Source organism: Ochotona princeps, chromosome 2, assembly GCF_030435755.1.
Source record: "Ochotona princeps isolate mOchPri1 chromosome 2, mOchPri1.hap1, whole genome shotgun sequence".
Taxonomy (NCBI): domain Eukaryota; kingdom Metazoa; phylum Chordata; class Mammalia; order Lagomorpha; family Ochotonidae; genus Ochotona; species Ochotona princeps.
In genome coordinates, this window is record NC_080833.1 from 13,934,216 (window position 1) to 13,954,788 (window position 20,573).

A 20,573-nucleotide genomic window follows, 5' to 3' on the forward strand; every position below is an offset into this window, starting at 1 on the left:
CCAAACACTCCCTTCAGACTCTTCCCAGGCCTCTGGAGCCCCCTGCTTTGAGGGGAGATTGGGGGGCGGGGGGACGGTGGCTGCTGATAAAGGAGGCGCTTTTTTCACCAGGATGAAAGGCCAGGACACCATGAGTGACTCCTGGAGCTGCTGCAGGCTGGGGCAAGACACCCTGAGAAAAGGGCAATGAGGCCCAGGGAGTGAAGGCATTTGCCATGAAGGCAGAGCCAGCAGGTAGCTGTAGCTTCCTTAGCCAGTGACCTACGGCCTCTGCACAGGGGTGCGGCCATGGGTGTGGCCATGGGTGTGCCTCCTTAATGATCCCCCACACGAACAGCAGAGAGGCTGGGCCACTTGTCCAAGGTCACACAGGTGGCAGTGGCCAGGACTGGAGCCCCTGCTCGGCCTCCAGCTTTTTCTTGTAGGTCTGATGGGAACCAGAGGTGGGCCCCCAGTGGTCCAGCCGTTCCTGGGGAGTCCTTAAATACATGAATCACTCAAGCCACTTGCAAAGGGAAAGGCCCGTGTGGCTGTGAACACTGCCCAATATGAGGCTGTGTAGCTGTGAAGCTGTGTGCAGAGGCCTTCCTCCAGCATACAGTGGGCAGTTTTGGAGAAACTGAACTTGACAGTAAATATTGGGAGAACATCAAAAGAAAAGTACGAGGGGCTGCTGTTATGGTGAAGTGGGTTAGGCTGCTGCTTGGGATTATGACATCCCATGCTGGAGGGCCAGTTCAAGGCCCCTGTGCTCTGCTTCTGATCCAGCTCCCTGCTGACCACCTGGAGGGTGACAGAATATGCCCAAGTAGCTGGTTCCTGGCCATCTATGTGGGAGACCTGAATGGAGAGCTAGGTTCCTGGCTTTGGTTTGGCCTTGTCCTGGTTATTTGGGGAATGAACCAGAGGATGGAAGATCTTTTTCTGTCATTTTGCCTTTCAAATAAATGGAAATGAACAAAAAAAGTATGAGATGTTACAGACTAAATTGATCACTAAATCACAAACATGGATACACATGGGATATTCTGTGTATCTCTCAGGGAGACTGGGCCAGCCCTGTGGTCCAGTGGCTTACTACCTGCGAGGCCGACATCAGATGTGAATACAGGTGCAGGTCCTAGCTGCTCTGCTTTGTAGCCAACTCCCTGCTAATGGGAAAGCAGTGGAGGATGAACAAAGAACTTGGGCCCCTGCACCCACATGGCAGACCCAGAGGAAGCTCCTGGCTCCTGGCTCCTGGCTCTGGCCTGGCCCATCCCTAGATCTTTTGGCCTTTTAGGAGTGAACCAGCAGATGGAAGATCCCCCTGCCGCCTCCATCTCTTTCTCTTCATTTTCTGCGGCTCTGCTTTCCAAACAATTAAGTATATCCTTTTTAGAAAAGATGTACTTATTTTTATTGGAAAGTGAGACATACAGAGAAGAGGAGAAGAGACAGAAAGAAGATCTTCCACCCAATGATTCACTCCCCAAGCGGTCACAATGGCCAGAGCTGAGCCAATCTGAAGCCAGGAGTCTGGAACCTCTTCCAGGTCTCCCATGCGGGTGCAGGGTTCCAAAAATTTGGGCTTGGGTTGCGTTGGTGGTATAGTGGTGAGCATAGCTGCCTTCCAAAAATTTGGGCCATCCTCAACTGTTTTCCCAAGCCACAAGCAGGGAGCTGGATGGGAAGTGGGGCCACTGGGATTAGAACTGGCGCCCATATAGGATCCTGGCACATGCAAGGCGAGAACTTAAGCCACTAGGCCATCACACTGGGCCCAATAAGTATATCTTCAAAAAAAAATTTTTTTAAAACCCCCCCACACACACACACACAAAAAAGGGAAACTGCTCACAACCTCCACAGTCTGTTGCTGGAATTGTTACAATAATCAGGCATTACTTTGCCATTTGCAGGTGTTCTTCTTAGAGAATAGAGTGCATGAACAGCACAGGCACATGCTATAGGGGACAGTTGCAGCCAAGGCCACTAGGCAGCCAGCAAGTTGGGATGAGTCTTGATGTGTTTGGAGAGCCTGTACAGCCACTCTGGATGGGGTGACAAGCCCAACAGCCACCTGGCTGCATGTTGGTGGCACAGCGTGGGCAGAAGACACCTGTGTCGCTTGCAGCTGAGTTCACCCTCCCTGCAGCCAGAGGCGCAGGTGGCAAGCACCATGCCCTGATGCCACCTGGCCTGTCTTGGCACACCCACCACACACATGCCTGAGGTCCCTTGGCAAGTAGCTGTCACAGCTGTCCTGCCTTCCAACTGAGCCAAGCCTTTTCCTCTGGAGAAAAGCCCACCCCAGGCCAGCTGGAATCAATCTGGGTACCCCTTGTCTGTTCCAGGGCCCACTCACTCTGGCTTACTTCAGGAGCCTGCTGGCTACCCCTCCGTGCAGGGGAAGCTGGACCCAGCTCAGCCGTCAGTCCAGGATTGCACTGGCCCACACACCTGCCACCTGTTCCTCAGGAATTTCCAGGTATCAAGGCCTACATGTGAGGGGCCACTTCCAGACTGTGATCCATGAGTGAGCAGGCCAGAAGGGACCCCACGAGGTGCCTCCTAGGGAAGTGCCTGTTCAGCCTGACCTGGGGAACCCCAGCTGCTGAGCTCATCCCTGGGCCTGGAGAGCTTGGCCCAGCAACCACAGGGGAGAGAAGGCCGGAGACCCACCCTTCCAGGCCAATCTCCTCCCACGCTGTAGTGTCCACAGTGACTGGAATTAGATGAGGGGAAAAAAAGAAGGCAGGCTTTGGGGCCTTCTTTGGGGCTCTGGGTGTGGATCCCAACTCACCACTTCTGGGAAATGTATTTCCTTTGTGTTTATTGGTCTCATCTGTAGAATAGACACACAGAGACTCTTCTTGGGTATGCTATGAACATGAAACAAATAATTAAAGAGCCCACATGTCACAGCTATGTCCCGAGCTGCCTCCTCCAATGACTGAGCCTACAGTAGTGTTGCTATGAGAAATGGAATAGGCAGTCATGACTCCTTCTCCTTGGCCACGCAGTTAACCCTTGGCAGAGGCACTCGGCTTTTTAGGTGAAGCACTGAGCTGAGGGACTGGTGGCCTCATTGCGGCCACAGGTATAGGTAGGGAGAAGGTCAGGCTAGAATTCACCCACTACCTCCAGCAAGGACAGCTACACCCCACTGAGTCCTCACCAGGTGCCAGCTTTGTGCCAAACACTCCAAACCTGTGAGTCAGCAAGCACAGCACTTCCTGGCTTCCCCAGGCCCATCTCATAGACACTGTAACTGAAAGTTGGCCCAGCAAGCATGCTAAGGCAGGCGGCTCCTGCCACTACCAGACCTTGACCCTGGGGGTCAAGAGTTAGAATGGACCCAGTTCCACGCAGTTCCCCACCTGCTTGACCCTCAAGTGACACAGGAGCGGAAGGTCACGTCAACCTGGGGGCAGGGCAGCAGGGTTGCTCTCCTCTATAAAACGGAAAGAAGATGACATGGGATGCACGACCAGGAGTTGGGCTGTGCCAGCTCTGCCAGCACCGGCTCACCATAAGGACCTCTTTGTCCCTCAGTTTCCTCTGCTGCCACTGCTCTAGGCTAACAGGGTGTACCCAGCCACACTGGATCAGGCAGGTGGCACTGATCAAAGGGCTCTGTACACCATGAAGTGCTGTGCCAAGGGCCAGTGAGAGCAATAGCCACAGCGGTCAGCCCTAAGAGAAGCCTTCAGATTTGCCTTCTCACTCAGTCCTCCTAACTCAGAGGAGGTTCAGTCCCCATTGTATTAACAGGAAGACAATCCCAGGGAGGTGACATCCCTGATCCACAATGCCCTGGTAATGGCAGAGTCAGGCTCCGAAGCAGGCTTGGGTCCCTGAAGGCAGGGGGCCACCCATTTCACTACACTCCCTGCATGGTTCCCTCGCTTGGCAGGGTCTTCAGGATCTGGGGAAGCGGCACCCTCCAGGTTCCACTTGTTACCTCCAAAGCCTCCAGTTCTGGGACGAGAGGCTGTAGCCCTGTTCAGAGGCGGCCTGGTTGGCACCAGGCAAGCAGGGAGGTGTCTCAGACTAGGCTGGCCATCTCGAATGTGAAGTTCCTTCAACTCCAGATTCCACCATGACTGTGCCGCCTGAGCCAAAATGCACAAACGCCCAGGGCCATCATCTGATGGGAACCGTGCCTCCCCGTGAGCCCTAAGCACTAGCAAGCAAGTGCCCCCTGGGCTCTGCCAAAGGCTGGCGTGCAGTGCTGGCCACTGGTTGTGATGTTGCTGCTGCTGCTTGCCCTTGACCTTGCACAGCACAGAGTGTCTGTTCCCTTTTCATCTAAGACACACTGTCTGCAGCCTGTAACTGTCATAGCAACAGCATTTCTTAGAAGCTCTTCTTGAAACAGTAATAAATATTTGTCAGCCCTAAGTTCCGTCCCTGAGTTGGCTGAGGTTTGGCGATCAGGCATCTCCCAAGCATTCAGGGTTCCAGGATGGGCAGAGATAGCAGGACAGGGAGAGGGCCTGGGTTCCAGGTGCCATGGGGACAGCCTAGGGCTGTGATGCACCCCAGGCAGAAGGGAACTTAGCGGACATTACTCAGAATATGCTGCAATCAAGACAGGTGGGATTCCAACCCATGTACAAGGCCACCGACTTCTAAGGTCAACCAGATGGGCTGAGGTACGGCAAGCTACAAAGACCAGAAGGCACGTCCGATGGTTTCCACCTAGGACAGGGTACCAAAAGCTCAAGGGAGAGAGTCCTGCCGACTCTGAGTAATTCCCTGACAGGCTATGGTCCCAACCGTCATGGAAGCATGACCTTGAAGCCTGATCCACTGTGTGTAGCCTTCAGTCTTTTGGCTTACACTTTCAGCAGGCAAAGGCTAAGCTGTAGCTTAAAGCTGCAGAAATAACAGCCCTGACTTTAGTCTCTGCACACCTACCCTGAGCCACACACACCATGCTACTGCTCAAACATACACTCTCCAGTGCTCAAACTCTGCAGTCTGAGTGTGGTCAGGCCCATTGTGTAGATGAATAAACTGAGGCTCTGAGGTAAGTCTCCTACTTAGGATTGCACAGTTAGTGAAGGGACATTTGTTTAAATTCAGTCTCATGGACTCCAGATCCATGGTCCTCCCACTCTACCAAGCTCTTTTCCACCCAGGCATGGCAAGCACCCAGTGAGGGACATTCCTTGGTGTCTGAACCAGGTATTTACCCAACAGGTGCTTGATGATGGCTTGGTTGTGTTCCCAGAGGTTGCTAAAGGTTCCCCAGCGAGAATGGCCATCGGGCACAGGGTTGGCCTTGATCCAGCCACCACAGGCATAGCTGAAGAAGTCCTGGCACGGGTCCACTGTGGGGTCCATGGAGCTCAGGATGGAACTGGTCACCGAGACACAGGCTTCACTCAGGCACACCGGAGGGCTTCCTGGAGAGGGTCAGGGAGAAAAAGCCAATGAAGAGGGGCACAGAGGAGGCTGCAGGAGGCCAGTGGAGGTGGCCTGGGGCCCAGCAGGGGACAAGCTCTGTCCTGGCTCTGAGCACTGAGATTTGGACCTGGATGGCCATGGGACTCCTGTGAGAATGACTTGAGTGGGTTTGTACTCTCATGGTTTGTAAAATTAGTCTGCTTAGCTGCCCAGAAGCTTTTCCAGGGCTTAAAAAGGACCCAGAATTTTGTTGCTTTATTCCATCCCTCCCTCTACAATTTTCACCAGCATTTTCTATTCCCTGAAGCTCAACAAATGTATTTAGTCATTCATGCATTCACTTATCCAACAAAATCATTACCAAGTTTCTTCCAGGTTCTCTGTTGAGTGGGGTGGTGTGTGTGTGTCTCTCTGTGTATAAACACATGTGGCATTTAAAAGGCAACACATTTTTTTCCTTTAGAGCTAATAATTTTGTTGGGGGACATGAACAGTGTCAAAGAAAAATCAAAAACCACAGAGGGAGAAATGCCCACCATGCACTCCAGAAAACAAACCACAGCCTCGCTGCATCAAGTGCGTGGTGTGGGGGCCATGGTGAAGAGTACACAGGAAGGAGAAGAGATGAGCCAAAAAGGGAAGGGACCCACCAGCGATCACTCTCGTACCCAAAGCCGAAGGGTTACCACGCTGGATCCCTGGGTGCGTGGAAAACCCTAAACCACCCTAGAAAATCTGTCAGCTGGCAGCCAGAACACCCACACGGTGGGGCAGCTCCACAGGAACCCATGCCAAGGCAGCAGAACCAGGCCAACTGTGCAGGCCCGAAGAACCCAGCCCAGCCTGATCATCTGGTGACAAGGTTTTTGATGGGGTGACAGACCACAGGCATAACACACACACACATATTTGTGGCCTCCTTCACCCCTCATGCCTGGCAGCAGGTATAGGCATGACACCAAGTGCCAAGATGAGGAACAGGTTCTGAATGCCTGGAGCAGGGTCATCAGCTCACATGAAAGCTGAGGCCAGCCTGGGCCCCTTGTCTGTCATAGCAGGAGAGAACAGGGCAGCCTTGAGATCCAGGTTCAAAGCCTAGCTCTCTGCTTCTGCCTCTGAGGCCTTGTGTAAGCGACCTTGTCTCAGGACTGCTTTCAAAGTGGTGACAGAATGTTCTCAAAGGCAGAAACGGGGCTCAGCCTCCTCCCTCTAAAGGTCTGACAGTTCAGTGTATCTTAGGAGAGCAGAACACATGGCTGGCAGGGACAGCCTTGGCCTCACTGGGAGCACAGTGCCAGCTGGGCAGCTCACCAGTAACCTTAGTAACAGTTGATGACAGACAAAAGTTAGCTGAGCTCACCAAGGGTTCAGAGGAGCTGTGTGATAGAAAACCAAGGTGGGGCCCGGCATGATAGCGTAGCAGTTAAGGTCCTCGCCTTGAACGCGCCATGAACCCATATGGGCACCAGTTCTAATCCCGGCAGCTCCACTTCCCATCCAGCTCCCTGCTTGTGGCCTGGGAAAGCAGTCGAGGACAGCCCAATGCAGTGGGATCCTGCACCCATGTGTAGGAGACCTGGAGGAAGTTCCTGGCTCCTGGCTTCTAATTGGTGCAGCACCGGACATTGTGGCCACTTGGGGATTGAATCATCAGACGGAAGATCTTCCTCTCTGTCTCTCCTCCTCTGTGTATATCTGCCTTTCCAATAAAAATAAATAAATCTTAAAACAAAAACAAGGTGACACTGCAATAAAACCACTAAACCATGGCAGGTGTTGTGGTGCGATGTGTTACACCACCGCAGGGGAGGCCTGCGTTCCATATTACACTAGACTGAGCCCCAGCTTCCTGCTGAAGAGCCTGGGAAGGCCCAGCTGTGTGCGATGCTGCCACCGGCTGGAAAGTCCTGCACGGAGCTGCTGGCTTCAGCTGGTCCTATCCCTACCTGTTGTGGATGTCTGAGGAACGAAGCAGCAGTACTTCCCCCTCTGTCATTCAAATACATCTCAAAACTTCAAAAAAATTATTGAGTTACTGTGTATAAAAACAGAGAGATCTTGGGATTGAGTATTCAATCTAGGTCTCTCATGTGGGCGGCAAAAACCCAATCACTCAGTCACCACTGCTACTGCTGTTGGGGTCTGCTTTAGCAGGGGAGGGGGCTGGAGCTGGGCATCAAACCCAGGCACTCTGCTGGGAGATGCAGCTGTCTTAACCAAATCACCACTGCCAGGCCAAACAGCCACAACCAGATCATCTGAGCTGAAGCTGAGCTAGCAGGAGGCAAGAGAGTAGTTACAGAACAAGACTGATCAGCTCCTGAACCAGCGGGGACGCAGGCACACACAGTCCTGCAGACACACACGCACAGGGAAAGGCTACTCCCAGCTCAGCCCTCCATTCCTCTCCCTTGTGCCTTTCATCATTCATTCCCCACTTGCCTTTGTGCACGCTCCTGGCAGGCAGGCAAGCAGGCACCAGACTTAACATATGGTTAAGATTAATTAATTTAATTTCCGTCAAGCACCTGCTGGGCCAGGCAAGTTTGGTAAAACATCAATAAACCATTAAACAGTCAGTTAAATAATGAAGCAATTATTTCGTAAGCACCACCTAGATGCCTGGCCCAGGGCCTGACGCAGAGAAAGCACTCATTAAATGTCCCTGGAATGTGTGAGTGGTTGTATGCCAACACAGGGGGACACTACAATAACTCAGACCACGAAGCTCCGCCCAGCTCAGTCTGGCATACCCAACTTCACAGGCCAGTGACAAACGCTCAACTCCATTTGGACAGGACACCTTCAGATCCCACCATGGTTCCCTCCCCTAGGCTGCGTGACAAAGTCAGTGGGTGGGACTCCAGAGGCTGCTCAGTGAGCGAGACTGCCAGGCAACGGTGAGAGACCCAGCACTGGCAAGATGCCCTACTCTGTCTTGAATGGGGAGGTGCCCTTTCCAGGTTCCCAGGGCCTGGACTCTGCCGCTGACTGAGGTTCACTGCTCAGTCAGACCCCTCCCTCCCGAAGCAGACCCTTTCAGCACAGGTCAGACAGCCAAGCACACTCATAGACACAGGTGGACTGTGAAAGGACAGCTTTTCTGGGGTGCTGATCTGCTATGGGGAGACTACAAGGTGAGGCAGAGTCCCGTGGAACCCAGCTGCCCCCACCCTGTCCCCACTGGCCATGTAACCTTGGCCTCTCCATCTACATGTACCGGTTTCTGATGCAGAAAAGGGGGCCCAAAGGGGCCACACTTTGCAGGGCTGCTGGAAGGAGATGTGATCACCCCTGTAAAGAAACCTGCCTGGATGCACAGAAGCCATGCTGCTTTTATCGGACGCAGGATGACAGCCGGTATCAGCCTGCACATCCATTCGGCCTACCTCCCAGCACTGCAAAGAACAGGTCAAGGTAGAAGAAGTGCTACAAGGCACCCTCAGCACCATCACCAAATTGGGCATGGTGTTCCCATGGACTCAGGCTCTGGGAAATTGAGTGACTTGTCCAAAGTCACACACAGCTAAGCTGCTGGGTCAAAATGTGGAATTGTCTGTGACTCCAAAATCTTTATACCATGGGGACCTTCTGTCACCCAGATCTTAGTGTCTCAGCACTCCAAGCCCTTTGGACCTCACTCTCCCCTTGGTCCAGGAGACTAGTGCCAGCTAGGGCAGGGGAGCCCTGGCGGACACAGCCAAGATCAAGCTCACAGCATGGAGGTACCTACTTGTCTGGTACTGGATACCCAGCGCTGCTAGGCACGCCACCAGTCCTGCCGCCAAGAATGCCACCAGTACCACCAGCCGCTTCTCCACCTGGGTCCGTGCACTCCAGCACCGCAGGCTGCTCCGGGGGCCATGGAAGTTCACCTGCAGGGAATGGGGCAGGAGGGGTGGGGAGGCTGTGAGCTCAGGGCGCACCCTCCCCAGGAGGAAGGGGCTCCGTTGCAGGCCCAGGCCCCGGGGAGGCATTAGGACTGCCCTCGGGCCTCCAGGGTGGTCCGGTTCCCACAAAATCAGCCCTAATTCAAGGAAGGAACCACCACCCTGCTCAGCAGCCGAGACTTACTCCCACCCATCGGGGAGGCGGGCAGTCCAACTGGCTGGCTTGTGTTTTTGTGTCACCCGATATGGGTAAGAGGAAAGAAACTAAAGCTTTTCCCGGTTTCTCCTGTAAGGAGTTCAAAAAAAAAAGAACAGGATGTTTGGACTCAAAGGCATGCAGTGAGCAGCCAGCTGGGCTCTCCTGACAGCCCCACACCCACAGGGCCAGGGACAAGGGTGACATAGCTCAGCTCACCCCGCCCAGAAGCAAGGGACACCTGCTCATGAAACCCTCACCATCCCGTGGGAGCTGCCTTCTTGTTTCACTTTGCAAATAAGGAAACTGAGGCCTGGAGGTAGGACTCTCCCCTTCTGACACATAGTAAATGGGGAGTGCTGCGTTTGGACCCTGGTCTGGGACCCCAGAGCCCATTCACAAGCCAGAGACTGAAGGAGGTAGTTCCATTCAGCTGATCCTCAAAGGGAGGAAAACTGTCCCCAGCCTCAGTCTAGCTCAACAGGAAGGGCGGCACAATGAGAGGAAGTAGCGGGTGCGGCAGGGCCCTGGTGGTTCGAGGAGGCACATGCTAGCCAAGAGCAGTCAGAGCCCCCAGCTCGGGCCCCTCACATCCAAGACCAGCTCAGAAGCTCCTCTGTTCCAAGATGTGCTTCCTGCAAAAGGCAAGGCCACAAAATGGGAAAGATCTCTAAAGGTGCAATCCAATGACCCTGATGCTGCGAGCTTTGCCCCAACTTAGGTGGAAAACACACAAGGGAAGAGAGACTCCCTTGCTTTTAGTTGTCCACAGTGCAGCAGGGAAGCAGATACACAAACCCTCTGGGGTGTGCAGGGATTCAGTCAGGGAAGGCTTCCTGGAGGGGGCAATGCCTGGGCTGGAACCTTAAGAACAAGTAAGAACCAGTCTGCTGATCGAAGAGGGGGTGAGAGGCCCAAGGCTTAGTTCCTGGGAAGTTAAAAGAAAACTTGCATTTCCTCCCAAGGACTGCAGAGGTGTGATTTGACTTGCTCTTCGGGCAGGACACAGTGGAGGGCACAAGGCTTGGCGAGGATGGGCATGGGGGCAGACAGAGTCCTAAGGAAGTCATCCCAGCTTGCTGGGGAATGGGGAGCCACCAGGGAACATGAGGAGCTCCAGATGTGACCTGTTCGTACCACCAATGGTCAAGGGGTGGCTACCACGGGAGCCAGCCAGAGCCCCAAGCAAGTCCCACCGGGGCACATGGGGATCCATCATGGGTCACCTTAGGGAAGGGCATCATGAGGTGTGGCCATCGCTGTGTACTTTCTGGGAAAAGAAATGAATGGGGATTGCTGCACCAGAGAAAGCAGAATATGAAGACTTTGTGGGAAAAAATGCATTTGAAAAATGTAAAAAGGAGCCCCAAGGTTTGGTGACTCTTCCAAGGAAGTGCGGAAAACCAGGCCGCAAAGCTGCACCGGGTCAGGTCACAAGAGGGACACAGCCTTCTGGAGGAAGCCTTGTTTCATGTGAGAAGTGAGGGCTCTGGCTACATACTCTGACTGGCTGAAACTTCAGGTTAGAAGGATGGGTGCAGAAATAGCCAGCCTGGATGCTGCTGACAGGTGCACTGGGGGTTTCACACTGTGCTTTCTAAGATGGCATGGCAATCATCTCAGGCACACAAGGGCCCTAGGACCTGAAGTGGCTCGACACACGTGCACCCTGCCTGGCTATGACTCTGTCCCTGGACTTTTCCCAGCTTTCCTCCTCCTTGAAGCCAACCAAGCACCCCATGGTCGCAGCTCAACTGCAGGAATCAAAAGGGCAGCAGGACCTTCGTTGAAGAGGTGTCTTGGGTGTGGGTGGCTGCCAGTGCTTAAGAAGTCATTTGGAATGTCCACACCCCAAACTGGAGGGCCCGAGTTCAAATCCAGGCTGCATGTCCTGCCGATGTGCACCCTGGAAGGTAGCCGGTGACGGCTGAGGTATCTGAGTCCCCGCCACCCATGTGGGGGACCTGGAGTGAGTGCCAGTTCCTGGCTGTAGCTTGGCTCAAGCCTGGCTGTTGTGGCCATATTGGGGGAGTGAAGCAGTATATGGAAGATCTCACTGTGTCTTTCTTTCTCTATCTCTGAAATAAACACACTAAATTTATTTCTACTTTTTTATTTGAAAAGCAGAGTTACAGAGAGAGAGCTCAAAATGCTGGTTCACTCTCCAAATGGCTGCAACAGCCAGAGCTGGGAGCTAGAAACTTTCTCCTTGTCTCCACCTGGGGGCAGGAGCCCAAGGGCCATTGTTTGCTGCTTTCTGAAGCCACCAGCGGGGAGCTGGATCATAAGTGCAACAGGCAGGCACCCAGATGGGACACTGGCACCTCAGGCTGAGGCTTAGCATACTATGCCACAGTGACAGCCCCAATCAATAAATATTAAAGGGGTGAACCTGAAGAGGATGTTGGGCCTAGTGGTTAAGATGCTCACATCCCATTCTATAGTATACAGGCTGGACTTCCAGATTTCTCTTACGATTTATTTATTTATTTACTTGAAAGTCAAGAGTCACACAGAGAAGCAGAGAGATCTTTCATTCACTGGCTCACTGACCAGACGGCTGCTGGGCCAGGACAAAGCCAGGAGACAGGAGCTCCATCTGGATCTTCCATTCGACTGGCAGGAGCTCAAGAGCTTGGATAATCTCCTTCTGCTTTCACAGGCCATTGGCAGGGATCTGGATGGGAAACAGAATATCCAGGACACAAGCTGGTGCTCATGTGGGCTGCCAGCATCACAGGCAGCATCTTAACCTGCTCTGCCACACAGTGGAAGCCTCAGAATCCCAGCTTTGTCTCCCGACTCCAGCTTCTTACAAGGCGGACCCTGAGAAACAGAGATGAGGGCTCAAGTAGCTGGGCTTCTGAAACATCCGAACTGGGTTCTGGCTGCTGGCTTTGGCCCAAACAGTCCAAGCCATGGTGGCCATCTGCAGAGTGAACCAGTGAATAGAAGTCACTCATGAGCTTGTGCTTTCCATAGATTTTAACAGAGAACCCCTGCCTGGCACTGGGGAGCAGGAACACCTCGCCTTATTTGGACAGAGCAAGGACAGGTTGTGGGGAATAAGGAGACAGCAGGAGCAAGAAGCAAAGATGTCTGGGGAGGTAAAGAGAGAGAAGATAGAGGTACCCCAGAGGCTGGGAGGTGTCAGGCAGTGGCAGTTAAAGACTGGCATGCTTGCCAGCACCTACACTCACAGCACTCCTGAGTGTGAGACCAAGGATTCACTCCAAGGGCACACAGGAGTGGAGGTTCAGGTTGGCAGGGGCCGGAGCGGGAAGAGCTGGGATAATGCCTCTTTCCAGGCCTGGCTGCCTCTTGCCACAGTGGCTTGCTGCTCCCACCCCCATCCTGAGGAGGGCTAAGTTGAGCTGAGCCTCATTTTCCAGTGTCAAGCAAAGTACTGAATCTAACCAGATGGTGCTCACTGCAAAATTAAATTAGAACTCAGCCAAAATTAAATTTAAAATGCATACTTCCAGGCCAGAGAGGCAAACAGAATTTGGAAAAGGGATTTTTAACTTCCATCATGTTTTCTGTTTGACAGGCTGAGGGCCTTGTGGTTTCTGGACAAACCATGTTTCCAAGAAGGGATCCAGAGGTGCCACCTGGGGCAGGAGGTGTCACCTGGAAGCTCTGGGCCAGGCCCAGGAGGCACTTCCTGGAGAGGATGGCCAGTCCAGGGCTGCCAGACAGTGGCCTGCCATGTTGCCAACGGCCCTGGTCTCAGCCCAGGCTCTTCTCTGAGTCATCACACCTGCTCTCAGTCCTTCTTCGGAGTTAGAGAGGATCCCATGAGATGAGGTCACAGCAAGGCGAGATAGGAGTGGCTTCTCACTTTCCTTCTGGAAGTGAGGCCATGTCAGTCAACGGAAGCCACTTTGCAGAATGCTGGAGGGAAAGCAGCCCAGTTCATCAGCCAAGCAGCAGAGCTGATGTTTGCAAGATGGAGTAGAGAGGTACTGCAGCAGCCTTGCTTGTGGTGCACTCAATATCCCATCTACCAGCAGGTAAGGTAGGCAGAGAATGTAAGATACAGAGCCATGGGTGCCCACCACAGAGAAGAGAGAAAGAGGGAGTCAGAGAGAGGGCAAGCAGGAGAGAGAAAGGGGGGAATGGAGGAAGAGGGGAATGGAGGACGGGAGAGGACAGAGCTGAATTCTCCAACTCACGAGTTCCCAGGGTTTCCACAGCTAAGGAAACAAAGCCCTAATCGGGGATAAATATTCTGTTACAGAAGTGAGTGCCTGGCTCACCCAGGCTTAGAGCAAGAACAAGTTCTGCAGGTGAAGATGGGGTACTGCCATCCGGGCCCAGGATTTCAGTCAGCAGCACTGGGCGGGTAAGACCTGGGTTTTCAGAGGTGGTGACTGGGATAGGAGGTTCTGTCTGCTGAGCCCTTGCCAGCTCCGCAGCAGCCAGCACTGCACGGAGCAGCCAACAGGAGCCATCTGGCCAAGGGCCTGATGAGAAGGCCAGCCGTGGTGTGCGCTGGCAGGGAATCTGCTGGAGCAGGTGGACCGTGACAGCCCTGCCCAGCCCAGCGAGGCTCCTGCCTCTGTGAGCTGTCACAGTTTGGGGAAGCTTCTTCACATGAAATAAACTTCCACTGCAGACCACGGGGGTCAGCCCAGAGCAGAACTCTGGTATCCTCTGCCAGAGGTCTCAAACGCCACCTGTTCCATGCCCCACACCTGACTTTCTGCAGGTTCCAGGTAACAGATTCAAGTATCACCTACTGACACAGAGGGGATGTCACACGTCTTAAACAGGCATCAATGCCTAGAGTTAGGAGGTAGCGGTTTCCACCTGGGTCCCAGGGCAAAGGCCAGATGTGTCTGGGCAGCCCCTGGGCTACAGTCCACTTGGCTACCACAGGAGCCCATCTCAGATTCTAGAACTGCAGGGCCAAGAGTCTGAGGCTCCAACAGCTGAGTGGAGTTGCCAACATCTCTTGGGAAGCACAGAAGACTTTTACAGATTCTTTATTTAAAATTTTGGATATAATTATTTGGGAGACAAATAGAGCTCCCACCCACTGGCTCACCGGAGCTGAAGCTGCAAGCTGGAAATCAATCCAGGCCTCCCACGTGGAGGGCAGGAACCCAAGGATCTGAGCCTTCCCTGCTGCCTCCCAGGGGTGCACTGGCGGGAGGCACTCCGACACGGGATGTGGGTATTTTCAACCACTAGGTTGTTCCAAGATATCTATTCCAAGATGCCTCAGTGAACTACTGAGTGCACCTTGTGCTGGGGTCAGTCTCCAAAGACTGCGCATTGAGGGGGGGAATAAGAAAACCGAGAAAACCACTACTAATATCTCAGCTCTCAAGTGCTTGGGCCCTGCCACCCACACGGGAGGCCTGCATGGAGTTCTTGGCCAGGAAATTTGAGGAATCAATCAGAACATGGAAGATCCCTGTTTCTCCCTCTCTGTTATTCTCTCTTTCAAATAAGTAAATAAAGAAATATGTATATTTTCTTAAATTTCAGTTTTCCTTTTTATACTAAGATTTTTAAAGGGATAAGTTGGAAAGGTTCTGGCAGATAGCTGGAACTCCCTGTTCCCCAGTTTAGGCTGCAGGTGTAACCTGGGCAATTTCCTTGCAAGCCTCTGAAATGGGGCAGGGAGGCAGAGGTTCCTGAGGGAAAGCTTAATCTGCATGCACTGAAGACATCACTAAGATGTTTGTGCACTGGGGTGGGCATCTGGTATAGTGGGAAAGACCCACTTGGGATTCCCACATCTCATGCCGGAGTCCCTGGGTTCAAGTCCGGGTGTGCCTCCTGTCCAGCTTCCTCTGAATGCACACCATGGCAGGCTGCAGGTGATGTCTCAAGAACTTGAATCCCTACCCAATCATGTGAGAGACCCAGAAGAAGCTCCTGGCTTCAGCCTGGCCCAGCTCTGGTCCCTGCAGGAATGAGCCACAGATATAAGACGTCTCTCCCTCTAATGCTGACCTTCAAGTAAAAATGCAAAAAAATCTTTAAAAAAAATAATAAAATAAAAACTGTATTATATAACACGGTATCTGTGAAGTCAGATTAACTATATTTCAAAATAAAATATATTGTCCTGGGGCTGGCTACCATGGTATTGCAGGTAAAAAGCACTGTCAAGGATGCAGGCATCTCATACTGGTGCCCATTTGAATTCCTGGCTGCTTCACTTCCAATCAAGCTCCCTGCTAATGCTCCTGGAAATGCAGCAGAAGATGGTGCAAGTACTTTGACCCCTGCACCCATAGGAGACACCTGGGAGAAGTCCTGGCTCCTTGCTTACATCTGGCCCAGCCTTCTGGCAGCCATTTGGGAAGCAAATCCGCAGATGGAAGATTTCTCTCTGTCTGTCTTCCCCAATCACTCTGTGACTTTGCCTTTCAAATAAACAGATCTTATTTAGAAAACCTAAAACAGTTCTTGTACAAACAAGACTGAAGAGCTAGAAGCTGTTAAAGCGGTGGGATTACTGCTTCCTTTTTAATCTATTCTTTATACGTCCCTAGTTTTTTCCCTTGAAAATCGGCACATAAAGCTTTTATTGAAACAACAACAACAACTTCCCAGTGATTGAAAACATCCAATTTGTAGGAAACTAGGTCTTGTAAACTGAGGCGGGTGGGCCCTGGATTCCTGGAAAAGCCAGCATGGGCGAGTTCATGTTTGCTTTGGAGACGCCAGGGAGGCCCAGGAAGCCAAGTCGGGTACCCACAGAACTATCTCTAGCCAACCTCTGCCTCTTCCCCCAGGGAAGCTGGGCAGCTTGGTGGAGGGATACCCACAGCCAACTTCAACCCACAGCAGCAATGTGACCACAGGAATGTGCCAAGCCTCTGGCTTTCCCTCTGCCTGGCCGTGTGTAGCAGGGTCCCTCCAGCCCTTCCCACACAGCTCCTTAAGACAACAATAACCTAATAGGCCCAGTGATGCATGGCATCTGAGGCTCTTCCATTTCACAGATGGGTCCCTGGCTCCAGAGACTGGGCCCTGGAAAAGGCTGTTCCACTAGGGCCAGCCATCGGGGTCCCAACACAACATGTCGCTTCGTGGAAATCCTAAATGGCTTTTTAAAAAAATTTATTTATTGTTATTTAAAAGTCAGATATAAAGAGGAGCAGAGACAGAGAGGAAGATCTTCTGTCCAATAATTCACTCCCCAAGCGGCCGCAATGGCTGGAGCTGAGCCAATCTGAAGCCAGGAGCTTGTTCTGGGTCTCCCACGCAAGTGCAGGATCCCAAGGCTTTGGGCCGTCCTCGACTGCCTTCCCAGGCCACAAGCAGGGAGCTGGATGGGAATGGGGCTGCTGGGATTAGAACTGGCACCCATATGGGATCCTGGTGTGTGCAAGGCGAGGACTTAGGCCACTAGGCTATCGTGCCGGGACCGAAATCCTAAATGTTTTGTGCCGAAGATATATTTAGAACCTTCTGTGGAAGATGAGACCATGAGGGTTGCCAATTAGATTGTTTGCATCTGTGGAAAGTGCCTGCTACCAAAACCTCATTTCCTGCTGGATTTCACCTCTTCAAGAGGGAGTTCGCAGGGAAGAGGTGTCATACAACCTGGGCTGCTCTGGCCCTGTCAGATCCTAAGCCCCGTGTTCTACAGGAAGCTGTCTTCCCTCTCACTGACATGGTTTCACTGTCTAGAGGTGATAGAAGGAATTCCTGACCCACTTCCAGGCTGGTTCTGAGGCTAAGTGAGACCTGTATCCCAGCAAGTAGACACCGGGGTCAGATCAGTTCTGCCCTGTGCTTTCTCTCTCGCCTGGGGAAGGGGGCTCCAGTGTTACCAGTCTAAGGGTCCAAGGCCCTAACATCTCCCTTGGTTTACCTGGCTCATGCTGTCCTGGGCTGAGACACCCAGACCTTGCTCTGCACTGGGTTCCCAGGAGCAGCATCCCAGCCCGCTGCGGGGGTTCCCAGCATTTCCAGATCCTTCCCACCCACCTGCCTGGCACCAATCCCAATGAGGGCTGAGGCAGGCACAGGCAGCCTTGCTCAGAGTGAGTTCATCAGATTCCCACAGGGGCAGCGGCTGGCGAGGGGAGGAACTGGGGTCCCTGGGCAGGCTTTCAGAGGGCAGGGGGAAAGCATGGACAGTCCACTCCTGGAAATGCAAATGTTGCAGCGCAGGGAGGAAGCAGGGGTGAAGCTGGGCACACAGGGTCACTCTCCCAGGCTACAACAGGGAAGCTTTTAGGCATGGCAGGGATAAAGGGCTGAGAGACCCTGGGCAAGTCCTGGGACTCCCTATTCCACAGAGGAACTGGATCAGAAGCAGGTGGCTTGAGGAGCTGGGGAAGCGCTGGCAGGCGACAGGCGGATGCTGGAGCGAGGCCCGGCCTCCCGCCCAACCCTTGGCAGCAGCAGCAGCCCCCTCCCCTGGGCCGGCGGCGTGGGGGGCGGGGCGGCGCCAGTGCGCATGCCCTGCCGGCCACCGCAGCTGGGAAGGGAAGTCCACTGCGTGAGGTGGGGTCTGGGAGCTTACCTGCAAGCCGTTGGGGTACACCTCACCCTCGGAGAGCGAGTCCACCAGGTCCTCTTCGTCCAGCGTAGCCCTCTTGTAGGTCGACATCTGCAAGGCCAAGTGCAGCACGGACTCCCTCAGCGCCTCCATGGCTCTCACGCCCGAATGGGGAAGCAGCCCCGGGCGCCGCCGCTGCAGTGCCGTGCCCCGCCCCGGCCGGCCGGGGCACCGAGACCGGCCCCTGGACCGGCCCGGGGCGGGCAGGGGTCCCGCCCCTCCATCCTCCGCCCTGCCCCGCCCACCCAGGCAGCGTCTGGCCATAGGCGACCACACACCCGCGTGCTGCAACCTTGTCTCGACGCCAGGCCAAGCGATACCCAGGAGATCCCACCCCCACACCCCCAGGGCCTGGGGTAGATGGGGACCCGTCCTTCCCCTGATGTCGGAAGAGGGGGTTTGAACTTAAGTTAGGCAGGCAAGAGCCTCAGGGCAGCTACCTCCTTAAGTTCCCTTCAATAATGGGGTATCCCATGGCAGGTACTGAGAGTCCGGTGTGAGGCAGGAGCCTCAAATTTGGCCCCAGCCAAGAAAATGGGGTCCCTCCCTGACGGGGAGCCCTTAAGTGCTGTGAAGCCTGGGGTGGGTTGGTGGGGGTGGAAGGGATAAAAGAAATGGGGAAGTGTGTGTGTGTGTGTGTGTGTGTTTTAGGGTGGCTGAGGGTACCCTGGTGCCTGCCCCAACCCCAACAGGTGGTTTTCCCGCAGGACTCTGGGATAAGGCAGCAGCTGGGAAGGGAACTAGCCCCCCACCTGCCTCAAGCAGGTACCCCCTGTACCTGTAGGATGAGGGGTGCTCAGAGAGGGACTCAGCCCCAGCACCCTCCCTCCCACCCAAGAACCCCGGAAAGGTCTCACCCTGCCGGTCCCAAAGGACTCTCCGCTCCTGAGAAGACACGGGGGTCTCAGTTTGCCAAGTGCATTTCTGTGTATTTCCAATTGGACTCTGATTCTCCCAGTTCCACGTGTGTACCCACGTGTGTCAATGCACAGGCTCAGAAAGGTGAGATGACCGGTCAAGGTCACTGACTGCTGGTTTCCACTCCTGCCCTCTCACTGCCCACTTGGTAGCAGCTAGAGCCAGCCTTTAGGAAGGAGGGCAGGGCCTTGCCAATCATGCTGTCACCCTCTAGAGCACCAAGCCCTGCACTGTGACCCCTACCCAGCCGTCAACTTGGGCTACCCCTCAGCTCTGGCACAGAGGCCCCAACTCCTTAAGTTTCCCCCAAGAGCTTTGTAGCTGCAGTACTGTCTGGAACATTCTTTCCTCACTCTCCTCCTCCCACGTGGCCAGCTCCTGCCTCAGGTTTTTTAAGTCACCTTTTCGAGTGTCCCAACCACCCCAAGTTGCCCCCAATTCCCTATGATGGCACCTTTTTTTCTTACAGTATTTACCGCAGTCAAAAGTGCTTGTTGCTTTTGACTATCCCCCAAGAGTCGTCAGCTTTATCAGGGTTAGGGCCTTGTCTGGCCTACCCATCACAAACTGCCCACTGCCTGGCAGGTACAGCGTGGGAATGAATGTTGAGACAAGTGGAGGGGAAGTGCCTTGAAACTGCATCAACTTCCTGATATCTAAGGATACAGGAAACAGATCTGTCAGGCCCTGGGGGAAGTGGAGTGCCTGGAAAGAATTAGAATACTTGAAACTTTTTCCTCAAGGGTGGAGGAAGTTCCCGCCCTGGAGAAGGAAAGGACTGCTGGGCAGCTGCATTCCTAGTAGATGGAAGGACCACAGCTGGGCGCTTTCTGCTAAGTGACAGGTGTCAGTCACCAGAGGAGATGACCCTTAGAAGAGCTCAGTTCCCCAGGTCCCTGGATGGGGCATGAGGAGCATTTTCCAATTCCTCTAAACCCCGTCACTTCACTCTGCCTTTTACCCTTCTCTCAGAAGCAGCAAGTCCAACTCCTGGCCCCTTTACAGAAGACAATATTGTGGCTCAGGGAAACGGCCTGGCGTGCGTGCTGACAGTGGCTCCCACCCTCTCTAGACCCCAGGCAGGGTCCCCTGCTCTGTGTCCCTGCAGAGGCACATCCCCTTTGCAGCCCCACTCTGGGCGGCTAACGCAGGAAGCTCACAGACTTCCCAAATAGAAGCCAAGATGGAGAGCTGATTACTTTTCAGTACACAAAAGATGTGGACCCCTCCCTGAAACACCTGCAGGGAACCTGAACCTGAGACTGGTCCTGCCTCGGATGTGGAAGACTTGGACCGTGAGTGACTGTCCAGCTGCAGGGCAGCCCTGTCTCCGTGCCTGCCCTGAGCCCTCTGAGTCCTCTTTCCCTCTCTGGATGCAGCCCCACACCCACTTGCAGCCTGCTTCAGCAGATGTGATGACTTAGTTAATGAATTGGGCGTCCCTCACTTGATCCCCAGAGCCTGGTGTGAGCGGATGAAGGATGGCATTTAATCTGATTAGGGTGTCTGAAGGATGAGCCTTGGGAAGCGCTTAGATTGGATTAGGTTGTTGGGGTGGCGCCTATGATGGAATCACAGACTGCTCCCTACCTCTGCTTCCAGGAACGCCCACACGATCCCACTCCCTGCCCTTATCTGA

The 20,573-nt window shown here is 53.8% G+C and overlaps 1 protein-coding gene across 3 annotated transcripts in view; it reads right to left on the reverse strand.

The window, feature by feature from the left end:
* ECE1 (endothelin converting enzyme 1) overlaps nt 1-20,573 on the reverse strand; it is a 106,694-nt gene that overhangs the window by 27,780 nt on the left and 58,341 nt on the right. For 2 of the 3 annotated variants that reach the window (XM_058676398.1, XM_058676385.1), the window contains exons 2-4: nt 17,981-18,067; nt 9,131-9,272; nt 5,184-5,396 (exon numbers count right to left, since the gene is read on the reverse strand). In XM_058676398.1, the coding sequence (XP_058532381.1) occupies nt 5,184-5,396; nt 9,131-9,272; nt 17,981-18,067 (442 nt within the window). Of the gene's footprint in view, nt 1-5,183; nt 5,397-9,130; nt 9,273-17,980; nt 18,110-20,573 lie in introns of those variants that run through there. The other variant, XM_058676393.1, reaches the window with a different exon arrangement.